Raw genomic sequence first — 17040 nt, forward strand, 5'->3', positions numbered from 1 at the left:
TGCAAACTAAAAAAATGGTGAGAGCCCACCACACACCCGACAGAAAGGCTGCCACCCAGAACGCTGACACCACCAAATGCTAGTGAGGACATGGAGCAACAGGGACTCTCATTCACTGTGGGCAGGAATGCAAAATGGCACAGCTGCTTTGTGAGACAATTTGAGTTTCTAAATGCACTCTGACCATAGGATCCGGCAATCACATGCCTTGGCATTACCCTAAGGAATTAAGAAGCTATGTCCCAGCAAAAATGTGTACATGGATATTCAGAGCAGCTTTATTCATTATTGCCCAAACTTGGAAACAACCAAGATTATTTTTCAGTAGATGAATAGAGAAATGAATCGACTCAGTGCTAAAAAGAAACGAGCTCTCAAGTCATAAAAAACATGGAGGAAACTTAAATGCATTTACTGGGTGGAAGGCGTCAATCTGAAAAGGGTACATACTGTCGCATTCCAGTCATATAACGTTCTGGACAAGGGATAACTATGGAGACAGTAAACGGATTAGTAGCTGCCAAAGGTTAGAACACAGGATGCATGGGGAGCACAGAGGCTTATTGAGGCGGGGACACGATTCTGTGCGACACCGTGGTGGTGGAAACGCGGGGACACGATTCTGTGCGACAATACAGTGGCGGATACGTGGGGACACGATTCTGTGCGACACCGCGGCGGTGGAGACGCGGGGACACGATTCTGTGCGACACCGCGGTGGTGGATACGCCATCAGACATTTGTGAAAACCTATGGCACGTCCGGCACTACGAATGAGCCCTGGGTGGCACCAGGTGGAGAACCAACACCTCCCAGTCTCCACATCTGCCAGGCACTGTCTCACAGCAAGCGCACGTGCAGATTAGAGCTTCATGGTTGTTTTGAAAACTTAGTATGAAAAACCTATCAGATATGAAATCCACTCATGCTGTTATACAAAATTTCAACGTTCCGTTTCTCAAAAGAGAAAAGGAAGGAAATTTCATTAAATTTAACTGTTACAGATTTTTGAATGGTCTAAAAGTTATCATCTATTTATATGACTATCTCGAACTTTAAGGAGTTACCTCTTCGAATTTTAAATCACAAATTTCCTTACAGCCACTTCAAGCTTAAAACCTGACATGAAATTTAGACTCAGGGGAGCAAGTTCAAGTTTCCTATTAAAATGTCTTACGACTTTATTTGGAACAGTTGTACAATTATTCAGGATTTAATATTTTCCCCAACACTCAGTAGTTTCTTCCCCTAACAGAGAACGTTTCATGAACGTCGATCACAGTCCCACAGGTGACTTCCTGGCTCTTTTGTGCAGAACACACACCACACTCAAGGGCTGCCCGCGTGGAGGCGCCGTTCGGGGCCGGCTTTCCAGCAGACCGCCACGGCCGTGGGCGGGGTCAGGGGACCCGCTGGGCAGCACGGTTTTGGGAGCTGCTCCCGTCAGGGCTGCAAGGACACGGCTGGTGCTGACGGAGGCTGGAGCCAAGGACAGGACGGGGCCCTTGGAGTCCCCACAGTGGGGTCCCTGCTGCTGCATGGGGGCGGGCCAACACTGAGGCAGGCAGAGAAAAGTTCCATTTTAAGCTATTGGTGTGGATGTGCTGGTGCTGGGACCCGCCTCCAACACGTGAGGGCCAAGGTGTGGAGCACGGCTGGGCAGAGATGCGGCTGGGGGTGCTGGCCCGCTGCCCCTGTGGGCGATCCCAGAGCCTGGGGTAATTCTGCTGCTCCTCCAGGAACGGGGGACCCCTTGCTCTTCTGTGTCAGAGAGAACTGGCCGCATCTCCCCTGCACGCTCTGTTCACTCACCTTCCCTCGGGAGAAGGGTTTGGGTCCTCTGTTAAAAAGGTCTTTTAGGACACATGGGGCAGGGGCAGAAACATATCAACCTGCTGACAACAGCAGAGGCCACACGGCCAGCCCAGGTGCAGCACCAGAGGCCACGCTGGTCCTGAAGGTTGCATGCGACCCAGCCCTGCCCGTCACTAGGCCCCACGCAGCCAGCGACCACCCCACCCTCCTCCCATCCTCATCGCCCCCAGGCCAGACGCAGCAGCAGAGGTTCCTGTTGTTGCTGCCCCTGCAGGGCCATCTGCACCTCCAGGCTGGTTTAAAGAGGCCTTGCGGAGCCTCAGGAACACCCTATGAAGTCGGAGGGGACTCAGCCAAGAGCACAAGGGGCCACCCCGGTCCCAGCAGGACCCGCCACACGCAGAATCGTCCTCAGGGAGAAACCGCGGCAGAGGCGGGGAAGGTCCCCAGCCTTTCCCGGAGGCCTCCAGAAAGCATCAAGGCCTCGTTCAGCTGCCCCTGTCCCCAACCCCCTGCCCCCAGCACATCACTCCCTGCACATTTTGTGCCCCTGTAAACTGTAGAAATCTTCTGCTTTCTTTGGTATCAACTTGTACACCTACTTTTGTTTTCTGTCCAATTCATCTTACATTCTTGCTTGTGGCAAAATTGGGACTGAGGTGGGCCCCGTTCACCTCCCGCTTCTCTGGACAGGAGGAACTCCCTGGCCGGCGTCTGCTCATCCAGCGGCCTCCTCAGACTGCAGACTGCAGACCCTGGAGAACCCACAGGTGGGCTGGGTGGTAAAGCTGCCTCTTCACTCGGCCCTGCAAATAACTAACGCTTCCTAGTTAGTACAGGAAACAGTCACCCAGGGCTGCGGGTACTGGTGCCTCTCCTCTGCCGCCACGTCGCCGTATCTTGACGACAGCACCGGGACCCCTGGGGTCCTCTACCCACTGAGGACACCTCCCCCCTAGCCAGTCTCCATCGAAAACCCCACAGGAAAGGTCCCACACCCAGCGGAGACAGCCTGAGCCTGGAGGTCCCGTGAGAGCCGCATCCCATGGATGGAGACTTGTCACACCCGCTGCCTCCCCAACTGTGGTCAGGGGAGGGTGCCGTCGGAATGCAGGGGTGTGTGCTTTTGGACAAGAGCCGTGGCCTCGAGGTGCAGCCTCCCACCCGCCACACTGCGGGACTGATGCTGGGAGGAGGGGACGTGAGCTGAGGCTGCTGGCCGGGAGGGGTCCTGGTGGTGGCCACAGCCCAGCACCTACCTGCAGCTCTCAGGCGTCCGCATCCCAAACAAACAAGGGGAGGATGGAAAAATGTGCGAGAGTAATTCTTCACACTTAACCGTTTTAAAATACCAGCTACAAGCCTGGTTCTTATGCCCAGAGGCAAAACCCTGAGATCATCACGCAGTTCTGCTGTTTCCATTTCTGCCATTCCACACGGTCTCGTCTGCGGGGATTTTTCTCCTTTTCTGCTTCACAGAAAAAACTTAGACTAAAAAACATGGAGATTTTCACTACTGTTGATGCGGAGAGAGGCAAATAAGTGTACTTACAGCTCCCTACCTGAGCAAGGAGATGAGGCAGGGCCTGCGCCTTGGCCCTTGGAGGCCCTGGAGGCCTGCCTGGCAGGTCCTTCACCTGCTCAGTGCCAGTTCCCCAGGTCCACGGAGACACCTCCATCCCCTCCTCTGTCTACGTCATTCCTGAGTGTGGGTGGAGTTGGACCATCTCAGCTGGGATGTGGAGAAGGCCTGGCCGAGGAGGAAGTCAACCGAGAGAAAGGCCAAACCACAGGAGAGAGAGGCCTGAGGCTCCTGGTGACGTCTGGCCAACTGGAGAGCACTTGGATTCAGCCGCACCTGCAGCTACCCGCAGGACTCAGAAGAGAGTCAATATGTGAAGAAACACCTACTCTACTTGTGATTTTGTTACTTGCAACTGAAAAGAGTATGACGAATACACAGCCTCAGCCTAATGCCTCACTTTTATTAAAAATTAGAGACAGAGTCTCGCTCTGTCACCCAGGCTGGAGTGCAGTAGCTCGCAGCTCACTGGGGCCTCAAACTCCTGGGCTCAAGCGATCCTCCCACCCCAGCCTCCCGAGTATCTGGGACTATAGGCACACATCACCACGGCTGGCTACACTTCACTTTCAATTTGGTAATAAATCCAGAAAATGGAAGGGCTGGCTACGCTGCTGATCCACGGCTGGCTGAAGCAGCAATTCAACAGCCAAGTCTCAGAGAAAAGCTCGCCCCGGCTGGAGTCCCCGACCTGCTGTCTGACAGAGCTGGAGCCTTGGCTGTGGGGTTACGAACACGGCACAGATGCTGGGTTTCCTCCCTCACAGTACAGCTCAGCAGGAACTGTGCTAAGAGAGGTGGGGCCACCGACGAGGCTGCTTGGTCTAGAGACCTCAGAGCAGCGTGACCTGAAGACAGAGGCTGCCGCACACCTGCCGTTCTCGTGGGGGGCTGCAGGGGGCTGCGTGGGGCTGTGAGCCAGACCCTGACCAACCCCAGGGAATAGCCCAGGGTCGAGCTGTGTGGCGGACGCCCCAGGGAGGGACCCCACTTTCCACCTGTGAACGCCCTCCCAGGATCAGCGCTTCCTTTGGGCCCCTTGGGCATCTCGGGTTTAAGTTTCGTAAAAATCTAATAATTAGAAAAACAGGCCAGGCGTGGTGGCTCATACCTGTAATCCCAGCACTTTGGGAGGCTGAGGCGGGCAGATCATGAGGTCAGGAGTTCGAGACCATCCTGGCCAGCATGGTGACATCCTGTCTCTACTAAAATACAAAAAATTAGCTGGGCATGGTGGTATGTGCCTGTAATCCCAGCTGAGGGAGGCTGAGGCAGGAGAATCACTTGAACCCAGGAGGCGGAGGTTGCAGTGAACCAAGATCACGCCACTGCAATCCAGCCTGGGCGACAAAGTGAGACTCCATCTCAAAAAAAAAAAAAGAAAAAAAAAAGAAAAAGAAAAAGAAAAAACAATAGTCTCTCTCATTCTTAATGTTTCAGTGCCATCTTTTGAAAAATTCCTCCTAGATAACGGAGAGTAAGCCACAGCAAGACGCTCTCCTGCTTACACCTCCACGCCCTGCTCACGCTCAGACAAACCACAGCGAGCTCGGAGCCCACCCAGCTCACGTCCCGCGAGCGTCCGGCTAAGCAGCTGGATCCCAGAGAGGGAGGAGCCGGGTGCTCACCACTGCCACACACCCACGAGAAGAGAACTTACAAAAAGAATTTTTATTAAATGAAAGAAAAATCTGCTTGGTGGGTCAGATATGAAACAGATTTACAGAAACTTTACATCTGGTCTCTCCAAGACATAAAAGGCCGCCCAGGAAAAGCGACGCCCCCTTGCCAGGATGCCAGTGGGAGGAGGGCAGGGTGGCAGCCCAAGTCATGTGGCGTGGACCCTGCATAGGAAGCTGCAGGAAACTCCAGGCTGCCCAAGACTCACGGCGTTCCCCGGAAACGGGTCCCCTAGGAGGGAGCGATGGGCATGTCTGTGCCGGGCTCGGCGCTGGGTGCACGCACGCTGTCCCGTTTAAACTCCTAGTCCAAAGCCGTCCCGAGGAGTGTGCTCTGGTACACAGAGGAACACACACCAACCGCCCCTTACCGGGACAGCAGCCGGCGCCAGCCTGGGCCACGCGGGCCTCTGCCGAGCTCACACCGGGGCCTTTAACACCTGCCACTATCCTGTAGTAAAACTTCTTAAAAACACCTATTTCTGCAAAATAATGTGTTCCTGTATGTGGAGCTCTGCAAATATACATTTCCTTTGGGAAGAAAGCCGCGTGGACCGAGACTGAGGGCTGGTCCGGGGACGTCCGAATTCTGCTGGAGGCCAGCCAGGCTTCAGTCCCTGCCCGCCGCCCGCGCTCACATGAGGTCGTTGAGCTCCGCCTCCAGTGCCTTGGCCATCTCGTCGGCCTCGGAGCTGCTGCCCTCGTCCTCGTTGCTGGACTCCCTGCTGGACTCGCTGGCGGCGTCCTCTTCACTCAGCTTCCTCTTGTGGCCTCTGCAGAGAAGCAAACACGGTGTGAGATGCTCATGGCAAACACACAACGCCGGGGCATCGCCTGGTCTGCATGTGGGAAGGGGCTTCCGTGGTTTTAACACAAGACACAGCACAATTCTCTGGTCAACGACGCACACAGGCCACCGACCCAGGGCCACGTCACCCGCGTGTGGACACCAGAGGCCCAGCACAGGAGAAGAGGTCCCTGGCCCTGTTACACACGAGGACACGACCGACAAAGCGGTTCTTCACCTGCTGCAAACGCACATTCCGGTCGCTCATAAACACCTGTGATGCCAGAAGACATCAGAACAGGAAAACCAGGACAGGAAAATAAGATCGTCTGTCAGAGTAACTGTCAGTGTCACGTTAACAAGCATCTCCCAGGTCGAGTGGGCCGTGGTCTGGAAATTCTCATTTTCTCGGACTGCTGCTAAAATGACTCTAATAAAAGAGAACACCAGCCCTTTGCATGCCACTAGGCTTTTCTTCTGAGCCACTGCAGAGGCACCTGGTTCCTGTGATGTCGGCCGGCTTGAGGAGCACACCCACGAGATTCCCAGAGCCCTGAAATTCCGATCGGCTGACGTCCTGCCAGACACCCTCCCTTCCGGTGCCATGCTGGGACGTCCCACTGTGCCAAGGAACCTCAGCTACAACCTTAGAGATGGAAGCCTGGTTAAATGCGCACAAGCTGTTTTGATTTTAACCAGATTAGGGGCAACTGGGCCATACCAGCCTTCAGTTACAATCCTGAAAAGTCACTGAGAGAAGTTAGTAACAGTCACCATACACGAAAACCCTAAAAATATTTTCTTGGCTAACGTAAACACAATACAGCTAACATACATGCCTATGTGGCACATTATGTGTCATACAGCTACACACACAAGCACGTATGTAACATACATGTATTCGAAGCTAACACGCAAACTACAGCACGGTAGTGTGATACAGCTGCACGCACACACAGGCATGTAACACGCATGCACTCGAGGCTAACACACAAACTATAGCACAGAAATAACTTGAAACCACTCAAGCTGGTACTAGAAGAATCACAGTTCCTTTATAAGAGACAAAAGACATAGAATCAGCTGATCAGATGGAACCAACAGAAGATAAGAGAACCCCGTGGGCTGGGCTGACACCCACGGCTGGTCAGTCACGACAAACTTGTTCAGAGAACCCAACTGTGCTTGGTCCACAGAATACGGCACGAGAGAAACACAAGGCCCCAGAACTCCAAATCCTGTCCAGGTGGCAGGCACTGGGCTGCAGGATGACAGCCCCTCCCTCCCTCCCTCCCTCCTTCCCTCCTGGACCTGCCTGTGCCCAGCCCCTCGCTCCCTGGCCTGCCCTCTGTGTGCTCAGCCCCTCCCTCGCCAGCCTGTCCTCTGTACCCAGCTCCTCCCTCCCCGGCCTGCCTCTGAGTCCAACCCACTGTATAAGATGGGAACTACCATGTTTCATCACATACTGGGACCCCTGGATCCATGAGATCCTTTCCTGAAAAGCAATGCATCCCATCATTTAAAAGCAGAGTACTCACGCCTGTAATACCAGCACTTTGGGAGGCCAGGTCGGGCGGATCACCTGAGGTCAGGAGTTCAAGACCAGCCTGACCAACATGGTGAAACCCCGTCTCTACAGAGACAAAACAAAACAAAACAAAAGCAGGGGTGGTGGGCCCCTGTAGTCCCAGCTACTCTGGAGGCCGGGGCACGAGAACTGTTTGAACCTGGGAGGCGGAAGTTGCAGTGAGCTGCGATCATGCCACTGCACTCCAGCCTGGGCGACAGAGTGAGACTCTGTCTCAAAAAGAAAAAAAAAAGCGGAGTAGTGGGAAGAGCACTCCCTAGTATCTGCCATCCAAGTTTTAAACGAATTCACTATTTTCATGTCAACTGGAATGAATATTTTCTACTGAGAAATAAAGGCTTACTTTTAATTGCTCTATGAGAGTGAGGGGTTGCAAATTAGCTGGGAGTGTCGGCGCATGCCTGGAGTCTCAGCTGTTTGGGAGGCTGAGGAGAAAGGATCCTCTGAGCCCAGAAACTGGGGGCTGCAGTGAGCCTGGGCCATGACTGCAACACTGCACTCCAGCCGGGGCGACAGAGCAAGACGCTGTCTTAAAAGAGAAAAATCTCCGCGCACCTTTTCTGTGTGTCTGCTTCCCCTCCGCGTGCCCCCTCCGCATGCCTCGTCTGCAGACCTTGTGCCCGAGCCTGTGTTGGGCTGGGCACTTCCCGCTGTTTGCTTTGAGGACACCGGGCGTATCATGCACGAGTTTCCTTTATTTCCAGTCTCTACTGACACCAACGATGCTGTCAGGGCCACAAGTCTGGCCTCTGGTTGCTACGGCAACAAGCTTTTGGCAATTAACAAAATTCATTAGTGATTTCTCTTCCTCCCTCATACAGGCTGGCAGCTGTTCCAGGAAAACCTGGCTCCCATCCTCCCATTAGGCTTCCTCCACTTCACTCAGTTTTGAGAAGTTGAAACAAAACAAGATACAGACAGTTCTTGTGAAGGTCAAGGTGCTGCAGTGAGGGGCGCCCTGAACCCCGGGAAGAACCCACTGGCGGGTGGGCTGGACAGAAGACCCTCGCCAACAGAGGCGGTGTCTCAGGCCCTCAAAGCAAGCAGTGCACGGCGCTGACCTCGGGGAGGGAGCAGTCATGACTGTGAACAGGAAAGCCGAAGTGGCATCTCAGGCCGAGCTTGGGACAGTCGCCAAGTCCAGGAGAGGGCAGGCCTGGATCTCGTGTGCACGGGGCCTGGGGAGTGTGTGGCGCGACCCTAACAGTCTGGTGACACAGCTCCCTGCCCGTGTGCTGACGCTTTGCTTAAGGGAACCCTGGGCCCTCCCAGTGGGCCGGACTCGGGGGGCTGGCAGGGGTGTTCGGCTCCCTCACAGCCATGCTGGGCTGGACACACCAGGGGCACCGAGCAGAAAGGGGCAGGGTCCCCAACAGAAAGTGAAGACGGGGCAAACACCAGCCAGGTGGGACCCTGGGGGCAAGTAGGGGGAGGAGGAGGAGGGCGAGAGGTACAAGAATGAGTTCCAACAATTCCTTTCTTTCTAAAATCAAGTGAGGAAGCCATCCATGGCAGACAAGAGTTCTAACGGCAGCAGGAGGATGACAAACGATGGGAAATGCCAGCCGGGACTCTTTCTGTTTGAGGTTTAGAAATAGGCCACAGCGTTCCCCTCATAAGGCCGACAAAAACACCCAGTGTGCTGCTGACAGCAGGACACCTTCAGAAACGCCAGCGAGCCTTGGCAGGGTGCCACGGGACCTGAACCGAGCCCATGGAAGGGGCCACCTCAGCTCCTGCTGGAGAGCCCTGTGCACATGCACCAAGGCTCACACACACAGACGGGTCACGCACAGACACGGCTCACGCACAGACACGGCTCACGCACAGACACGGCACACGCACAGACACGGCTCATGCACAGACACGGCTCACGCACAGACACGGCTCACACACACAGACGGCTCATGCACAGACACGGCTCACGCACAGACAGACACGGCTCACGCACAGACACGGCACACGCACAGACAGACACGGCTCACAGACAGACACGGCTCACGCACAGACACGGCTCACGCACAGACACGGCTCACGCACAGACAGACACGGCTCACGCACAGACACGGCACACGCACAGACACGGCTTGCACAGTCATGGCTCATGCAGACATGATAATGATGACTCTAAAGGCCTCTGATCATGATTCTGTCGCTCTTGTGGGAGATGAGGTGGCCGCAGGTGCTCACAGCACTCGCTGGGAACCGTTTCTTGTGGATTCACAGCTGGGCACGCTGTGGTTTGAGGCCAGCTGCACCAAGTGCTTCTTCCTTTGATTTTTCCAGGAAACCCCGCGGGCAGGCGCCACCATTCCTGTCTCAAAACGGGGGCCTGGACCCCACGATGCTGGTGAGAATGCTGAGAAATGTTTTCCACACACTTTGGAAAAACGCGGCTGACTGGGAGACAGGGCAGGGCTTACATGAGGCTGCGTGTCTGGGACCAGGTCGATGGCTTCCACCCCGAGGGGTCACAGAGCCCGGGCTGGAGCGCGCCGCCCTCCATGGGTCCCCCAGGTCGGCCCTGCGCGGTCCTTCCTGGTGCCGCAAATGCCGCAGCCTCGGCCTCCCGTGGGCTTCCAGCTCCGTAATGAAGAACAGGGAACACTTCACTACGGTGGCACAAACCTTCGCTCTTGGTTAAACGACGTTTGGAGTATGGCATTTAAAAGTACAAGACGAATGGATTTTAGTCATTAAAAATTACCTCAAACATTAGACACAGCTGCAAACCATGGTTAGTAAATGTCTGTAACTGATACCAGCTTCGCTTCCTCAGCATAACATGCAACATTTCTATTTTGTTTCTACAACCGGCTGCACAGCTCCATAGACCAATATTAACAGATTTAATTTGAGGAAAATTTAAAGCTTGAACATTTATTTCAAATTCAATGTGGAATAAGGCAAGAATACAAACAATAATAGGTATGTACATCCTCCCCCCCATATTTCAGTTTTCCAAACACACTGGGCTGTCACAGTGCACACGATTTGGCACCAGAAAGACACCCGTCAGCGCAGCAAACACACGCACGACCGGGTCACACCAGCATCTAATCCAACGGGGACGGAGCAATCCAGGCACAGGGTTCCCATGGCCGCCACCAGCATGGCTGCCGGAAGAAGAGGGAAGGTCAGTGCTGCTCAGTGAGGCCACCATGCCCCTGAAAACCCACGCTGGCGTGGCCAGGTCTGCACGCGCTGGGACGCCTGCGGGAGGTGCTGCGCACGGCGGATTATTTCCCCAATGCACCCTAGAGCGGAACACGGCGTGAGGGCGGCGTGGGGATATGCCCAAAGCAGGCAAAGCCGCACACAAGCCTGGGGGGCTCTGCGCTCCGCGGGGACCTGCAGGGAACCTGCCAGATGACGTGAGCGGAGACCCAACAGTACAACCCCCTACAGCACAGGGCCGGGCTCCGCCAAGGAGAGCAGGCGGCAGGCGTCGGTCTGCTGCTGAGAGCGGGCCCGGGTCCGGGTCCAGGCCCAGGCCCAGTGAGAGACAGCAGTGCCCTCCCTCTGTGGCATCTGCACCTGAGCCCCAGTCCCGGCAGGGCCCCAGCGGGGACGCCACAGCTCTGGGCATGGACATCGTCACGCTCTCCTCAGCAATCTCACAGCATGAGAATTAACCTGTGTGTGTTACAGGAAGAGGAGCAGGGACCCTTCCCAGCAGCGAGCTGGCAGGTGCTCACCGCACCCAAACCCCCTCCGAGCGCTGCTCCCAGGCGGGGCTCTTGAAAGTGGGAAGTTCAGTGAGCTTTTTTAGGGTGAGAATTGCTGCTTCATGTATTGGTATGAAAGGACTGGAAAAAATGAATGTCTCTCACTTACTGGGCAATTATTAAAAAAACCCATTCGATTCAGCAGCTCTGTACCCAAATTCTAAACTGCAGGCACTGGAGTGGCCGGCAGCACACAGTCAAGGCATGCAACTAGGAGCCTTCAGCCTGGTGCACCAAAGACCACCTTAGCACCGGTAGGCATGGCGGGCACAGTGTTCACGCCTGTAGGCCCAGTACTCTGGGAGGCGGAGGTGGGAGGATCGCTGGAGGCCAGGAGTTTGAGGCCAGGCTGGTCTCAATGGGCAACACAGGGAGTCCCCATCTCTACAAAAAAATTTTAAAAACATTAGCCAGGCATGGTGGTCCACACCCGTGGTCCTAGCTACTTGGGAGGCTGAGGCGGGAGGATCCCTTGAGCTCAGGAATTCAAGGTTGCAGTGAGCCACGATCGTGCCACTGCTCTCCAGCCCAGGCAACAGGGAGGCCTTGTTTCTTAAGCCCCTAAGTACGGGGTGGGCAAGGCAGGGCCTCCTGACCTGTTCACAGCGACAGCGGTTGCCAAAAGGCTCTCACTTTTCCAAGAGATGCATGTTTGTGTAACTATGAAAATACGGAAAAGCAAATCTACACAAACCAAAACTCCACACACTGTGTGCAGGGAGAATGAACACAGCCTACACCTCTAACACCCTCGAGGGGCAGACCCTGGAGAGGCCACAGGGTCAGAACACGCAGGAGGGACGCACAATCCAGTCACAACACGTACGTGTGCTGACCGCTCATCTTCTCCACAAAAATCATCCACACTCATTACGGCCACGCTCGTTACAACTGCTTTGAAAACGTCTGAAACTCACGTGAACTTACGTGTCGTGGGGACACCTCCAAATCCCAGCGGCACCTTCCGATTCCCCACCCCACTCACAGGACGTACAGGCCTTTCCCACGGAGTGGCCTGGTACCCCTGCTGAGAGCCAGCAGGCCACGGACATGAGGCCGCTCCGGGGCGGACACTTCTGCTCCAAGGCTCACCACGCCGTTATCACGCCAGTGCCGCAGCCTCCATGGCTCTGAAGCAGGACGTGCGTCCTCTGGCCGGCTCTTCTGCAAGACCCTAAAGGGTCTCCTGCGTTCCTGTAAGAGCTTCACGACTGGTCTGTGGCCCTCCCAGGGGCAGCGTCCCCCCACGTTGCCTCCCACGGCTGAGCAGTGGGGGAACCTCTGCAGTCTCACCGTGCCTGCCTCTCCCTTTGCTTGTCAGTTTCTGCCTCTGGTGAGCTGGTTCTCACTTCGGAGCACATGTGCTAGCAACTGTCACATCGGCCCGATGGGTCCAGCTCTTAGCACCGTAGTTCCACCCATTCTCATTACAAAGCGTCCTTCTTGACCTGTAGAAGCATTCTTTAAATTCAGTCTTCTCCGACATTAGGATAACACTCCAGCTTTCCTACGGGTGCTGCCCCCGACCAAACGGTTCATCCACTCGTAGTTAAAGCTCTGAACCCCCTCACATTCACACCTGCCACTCTGCTGTTTTTCAGGTCTCATGTAGTTTGAGTTCCTGTTTTCCCTTTTCTGTTTTCTTTTGCATTAAGTGAATATTTTTTAATATAACATTTTGGTTCCTTTTGTGAACTCCAAGTACCTGTGACAGGTCTCAGTTAACTTAAAAAGTTTATTTTGCCCAGGCTGGGGGCACACGCCCGTGACACGACCTCAGGAGGTCCTGACACGTGCCTGAGGTGGTCGGGGCAGAGCTCGGTTTTATACAAGTTAGGGAGACAGGAGACACAAAAGAACATACATCAGATGAACACTGGTTCCGTCTGGAAAGGTGGGACAGCTGGAACCGGGGAGAGCTTCCAGGTCACAGGCAGGCAAGAGACAAATGGCTGCATTCTTCTGAGTTTCAGATCAGCCTCTCCAAAGGAGACCGTGAGACCTGCCTCTGTCTCAGTGAGCAGAGGGTGGCTTTGGACAGAAGGGGCGGCAGGCTGGCCCCGGGCAGTTCCCAGAGTGACTTTCCCCTTCAGTTTCGTGATGGTGGGACTGAGGTTTATTTTCCATTCACGTTTTTATGATCTGTTTCACGACCTATTTTGAGTTACTTCCTTAGCGTCTGCTCTTGGGTTTAGCAAACATACATCTCACTCCATCAGAATCAGTTTCGGGCTGATGCTGGCCTAATTCCAATTCGATATGGAGACATGGCTGCTGCACAGCTCGGCCCTCCTCACTTCATGCTTCGCTGCTACAATGCCACGTCCGTACATGCCACGAACCCAACAATATGCCGTTGTAATTATTCACAGCAGGAGGGGAAAAGGTGCACACTCAGACTCCTTACTTTATGCTTTTTTTTTTTTTTTGACATGGAGTCTCGCTCTGTCGCCCAGGGTGGAATGCAGTGACACGATCTCAGCTCACTGCAACTTCTGCTTCCCAGGTTCAAGCCCTTCTCCTGCCTCAGCCTCCTGCATAGCTGGGACTACAGGCGCATGCTGCCACGTCCAGCTAATTTTTTGTATGTTAGTAGAGACGGGGTTTCACGGTGTTGCCCAGGCTGTTCTCGATCTCCTGAACTCAGGCAATCCGCCCACCTCAGCCTCCCAAAGTGCTAGGATTACAGGCGTGAGGCACCGCACCCGGCCGTGCTTCACTGTTACAATACCACACCCACGCACGCCACAAACCCAACAATATGTCGTTGAATTATTTACAGCAGGAGGGGGAGCAGGTACATACTCGGAGCACGTGAGACCGACCTTCTTGTTCAGCACTCCTGGGTCTCTTCAGCTCTTGCTGTAAATTCCAGTCACCATGGGCTGACATTTCATCCCAGGCCCCTCCTCGGCGCGGCTACTGGCAAACGTTACATCCCCACAAGGTATGGGCCCAACAACAGAATTAGGTACAAAAAGTTGTTTGGTTTTTTTTTGTTTTTGAGACAGGCTCTCGCTCTGTGGCCCAGGTAGGAGTGCAGTGGCGTGATCGTGGCTCACCGCAACCTCCGCTCTCTGGGTTCTAGTGGTTCTCCTGCCTCAGCCTCCTGAGTAGCTGAGATTACAGGCACCCGCCACCACACCTGGCTAATTTGTGTATTTTTAGTAGAGACAGGGTTTCACCATGTTGGCCAGGTTGGTCTTGAACTCCTGACCTCAAGTGATCTGCCCGCCTCAGCCTCCCAAAGTGCTAGGATTACAGGTGTGAGTCACAGCCACCACACGCCCGGGCACAGTCTTATACTATAAAACCATATTGCTTTTTATTTTTATTTTATTTTTTTTGAGATGGAGTCTCCCTCTGTCGCCCAGGCTGGAGCGCAGTGGCCGGATCTCAGCTCACTGCAAGCTCCGCCTCCCGGGTTTACGCCATTCTCCTGCCTCAGCCTCCCGAGTAGCTGGGACTACAGGCGCCCGCCAAGTTTTTTTGTATTTTTTAGTAGAGACGGGGTTTCACCATGTTAGCCAGGATGGTCTCGATCTCCTGACCTCGTGATCCACCCATCTCGGCCTCCCAAAGTGCTGGGATTACAGGCTTGAGCCACCGCGCCCGGCCCATATTGCTTTTTAAATCAAGAGAAAAAAAGGAGAAGCAACACGCTGCCTTCCAGAGTTACGAAATCTCCATTCCTGGTGCTCTGCTTGTTTGTGTGGATTCAGATTTTCATCCAGGTCACCTGCTTTCAGCCTGAAGCGCTTGCTTTAGAACTTCTTGTAAGGTGTGTCTGCTACTGAATTCCCCCTTTGTCTGGGAAAACCTTGCCTTTGTTTTGGAAAGGCTGTCTTGCTGCATACAGGGGCCTAGGTGTGGTGGTACCATCTCTGGGAGAAGCGGCTGTGGTGTGATGGGCTCTCCCACCCTCAGGCCTCTCTCCCATAACATCTCCTCTGCTGCCCTCAGGCCTCCGCCTCAGGCTTCCTCTGCTGCCCTCAGGCCTCTCTCCTGCAACACCTCACACTTCCTCATTCTTCCTCTGGTGCTCCCAGGCCACTCTTCCATGACATCTCATGCCTCCTCTGTTGCCCTCAGGCCTCCGCCTCACGCTTCCTCTGGTGCTTCCAGGCCTCTCTCCCGGATGCCTCATGCCTCCTCTGCCGACCTCACGCCTCTCTCCTGCAACGCCTCACGCCTCCTCTGTTGCCCTCAGGCCTCTCTCCACCAACACCTCAGCTTCCTCTGCTGCCCCCAGGCCTCTCCCCTGTGACGCCTCATGCTTCCTCTGGGCCCCCAGCCCTGCTCCTGGCATTTCCACGTCCAGTGGGATGTGCCCAGGTGAGGATCTTTGTGTTCATCCTACTTGGGAGTTTGTTGAGCTTCTGGGACATACAAATTAATGTTTTCCATTAAATTTGGGGAGTTTTCAGTCATTATGTCTTTGAATAGTTTTTCTGCTCCTCTCTCTCCTAAAGATTATCTTTCTTAATTATCCAAGATTAAACATAACTTTGATGTGTGAGTGTTTCTGATGGAGCACTACTCCCCGTTGTCTAAGTGGGAGCTCACACGACCCTCCCAAATGGACAAGAGGAGGGAGGTCAACCTCGGAAGGGCCCTGCCTGCTGCCCCGCGTCTCCCATGCAGGCTGATCACACGCCCCCATGGAGAAGAGCTGAGTGTTGGGATCTGGGTAGTCGTGTCAGGAAACTAAGCCTTTAAAACGTGGTGCTGTTTTCCTTTCCTGTTTATCACTGCACCAGATGGGACAGGAAACGGCGCCAGGACTAAAATCTCCAAGTACTTAGGGAGCCGTCGTCAGCTGTTGTCTCTGTCAACAGATCATGGGAACGACCAGCTCATCTTCTTGCCGCTAACAGCTCCCACCAATGCTATGCTATGTTTCTTGGCAGTTAACTCAATGTCGTTTTCACTTCTCCACGAACTCTAGGAATGATCTGAAAAAGGGTATGGTTTATTTTAAAGTTGCCTCTGTGAGCGATGATTCACCTCCGGCAACCAAAAGCATGGACGGGCTCAGGGACAGATTAACTGCACAGGGACCTCACCCAACCACAGGCTCAGGGACAGATCACCTGAGCAGGAGACCTCGCCTCACCTGCGTGCCTGTTTTTTTCAGTACCTGGAACTGGTGGTGGGATGATGTGTCTGTGAGATCCTTAAACATTCTGAAGACGCCTTGTTTGGTTTTTTATTTTGAGGATTTACTTTAAGGAGCGAAAGTGCCTGGCAGGCGGCTGCATATAGAGCAGGCATCTGATGTTTGTTGACTTGAGGGAAGAATGAATCACTTCTTGGTAGACAAGTAAAAAACACAGCCTTCCCCCTTCTGTTAAAACTCATTTTCAAGTTCAACTGACATTAAGATTCTTGGCCATGTGACATTAGCAAGACGTCCCGCCAGCCAGAGCACTGCCGGGAAGAAGCGGAGCTGCCTCCAGCTTCTGTACGAAATATGTCGCCACGTGGGAAAGAATCATGATGAAACCGACATGTTCGACATGCAAAAATAAAAAAACTAAAACCACATTTACTTCATCACAAGCAAAAATTTCATGTGAAAAATTTCAAACCATTCATGTCTCACCAAATACCCCATAAACAGGAATGAAATAAAGCTGGAAGGCCCAAGTCCCCTGGTCTTTAAGGAAAAAGTGAGATCCCAAAGCCCAAGAGTCACAAAAACCCAGCTGACAGGAAGCTGAACAGACCCCACTGCCCCACCCTTTCGAGGGGCACACATGGCCTCCAGCAGTCAGGCTGCTATCACGGCCACACGCCCACAGTGATCTGCAAACGGCAGGCGTGGCGCAGGCGGGGGCAAGCGCCGACTCCCACCCCTC

At 54.1% G+C, this 17040-nt stretch overlaps 1 protein-coding gene across 4 annotated transcripts in view; it reads right to left on the reverse strand.

The window, feature by feature from the left end:
* Nucleotides 1–5049: 5049 nt before the first annotated feature.
* The window catches only part of CTDP1 (CTD phosphatase subunit 1), a 71708-nt gene continuing 59717 nt past the window's right edge, over nucleotides 5050–17040 (reverse strand). For 3 of the 4 annotated variants that reach the window (XM_033178468.1, XM_033178466.1, XM_033178469.1), the window contains one exon: nucleotides 5050–5849. In XM_033178468.1, coding sequence (XP_033034359.1) covers nucleotides 5830–5849 — 20 coding nt within the window. In that variant the 3' untranslated portion in view covers nucleotides 5050–5829. The remainder of the gene's footprint in view (nucleotides 5850–17040) is intronic. The other variant, XM_033178467.1, reaches the window with a different exon arrangement.

Source organism: Trachypithecus francoisi, unplaced genomic scaffold, assembly GCF_009764315.1.
Source record: "Trachypithecus francoisi isolate TF-2019V2 unplaced genomic scaffold, Tfra_2.0 Lachesis_group19, whole genome shotgun sequence".
Taxonomy (NCBI): domain Eukaryota; kingdom Metazoa; phylum Chordata; class Mammalia; order Primates; family Cercopithecidae; genus Trachypithecus; species Trachypithecus francoisi.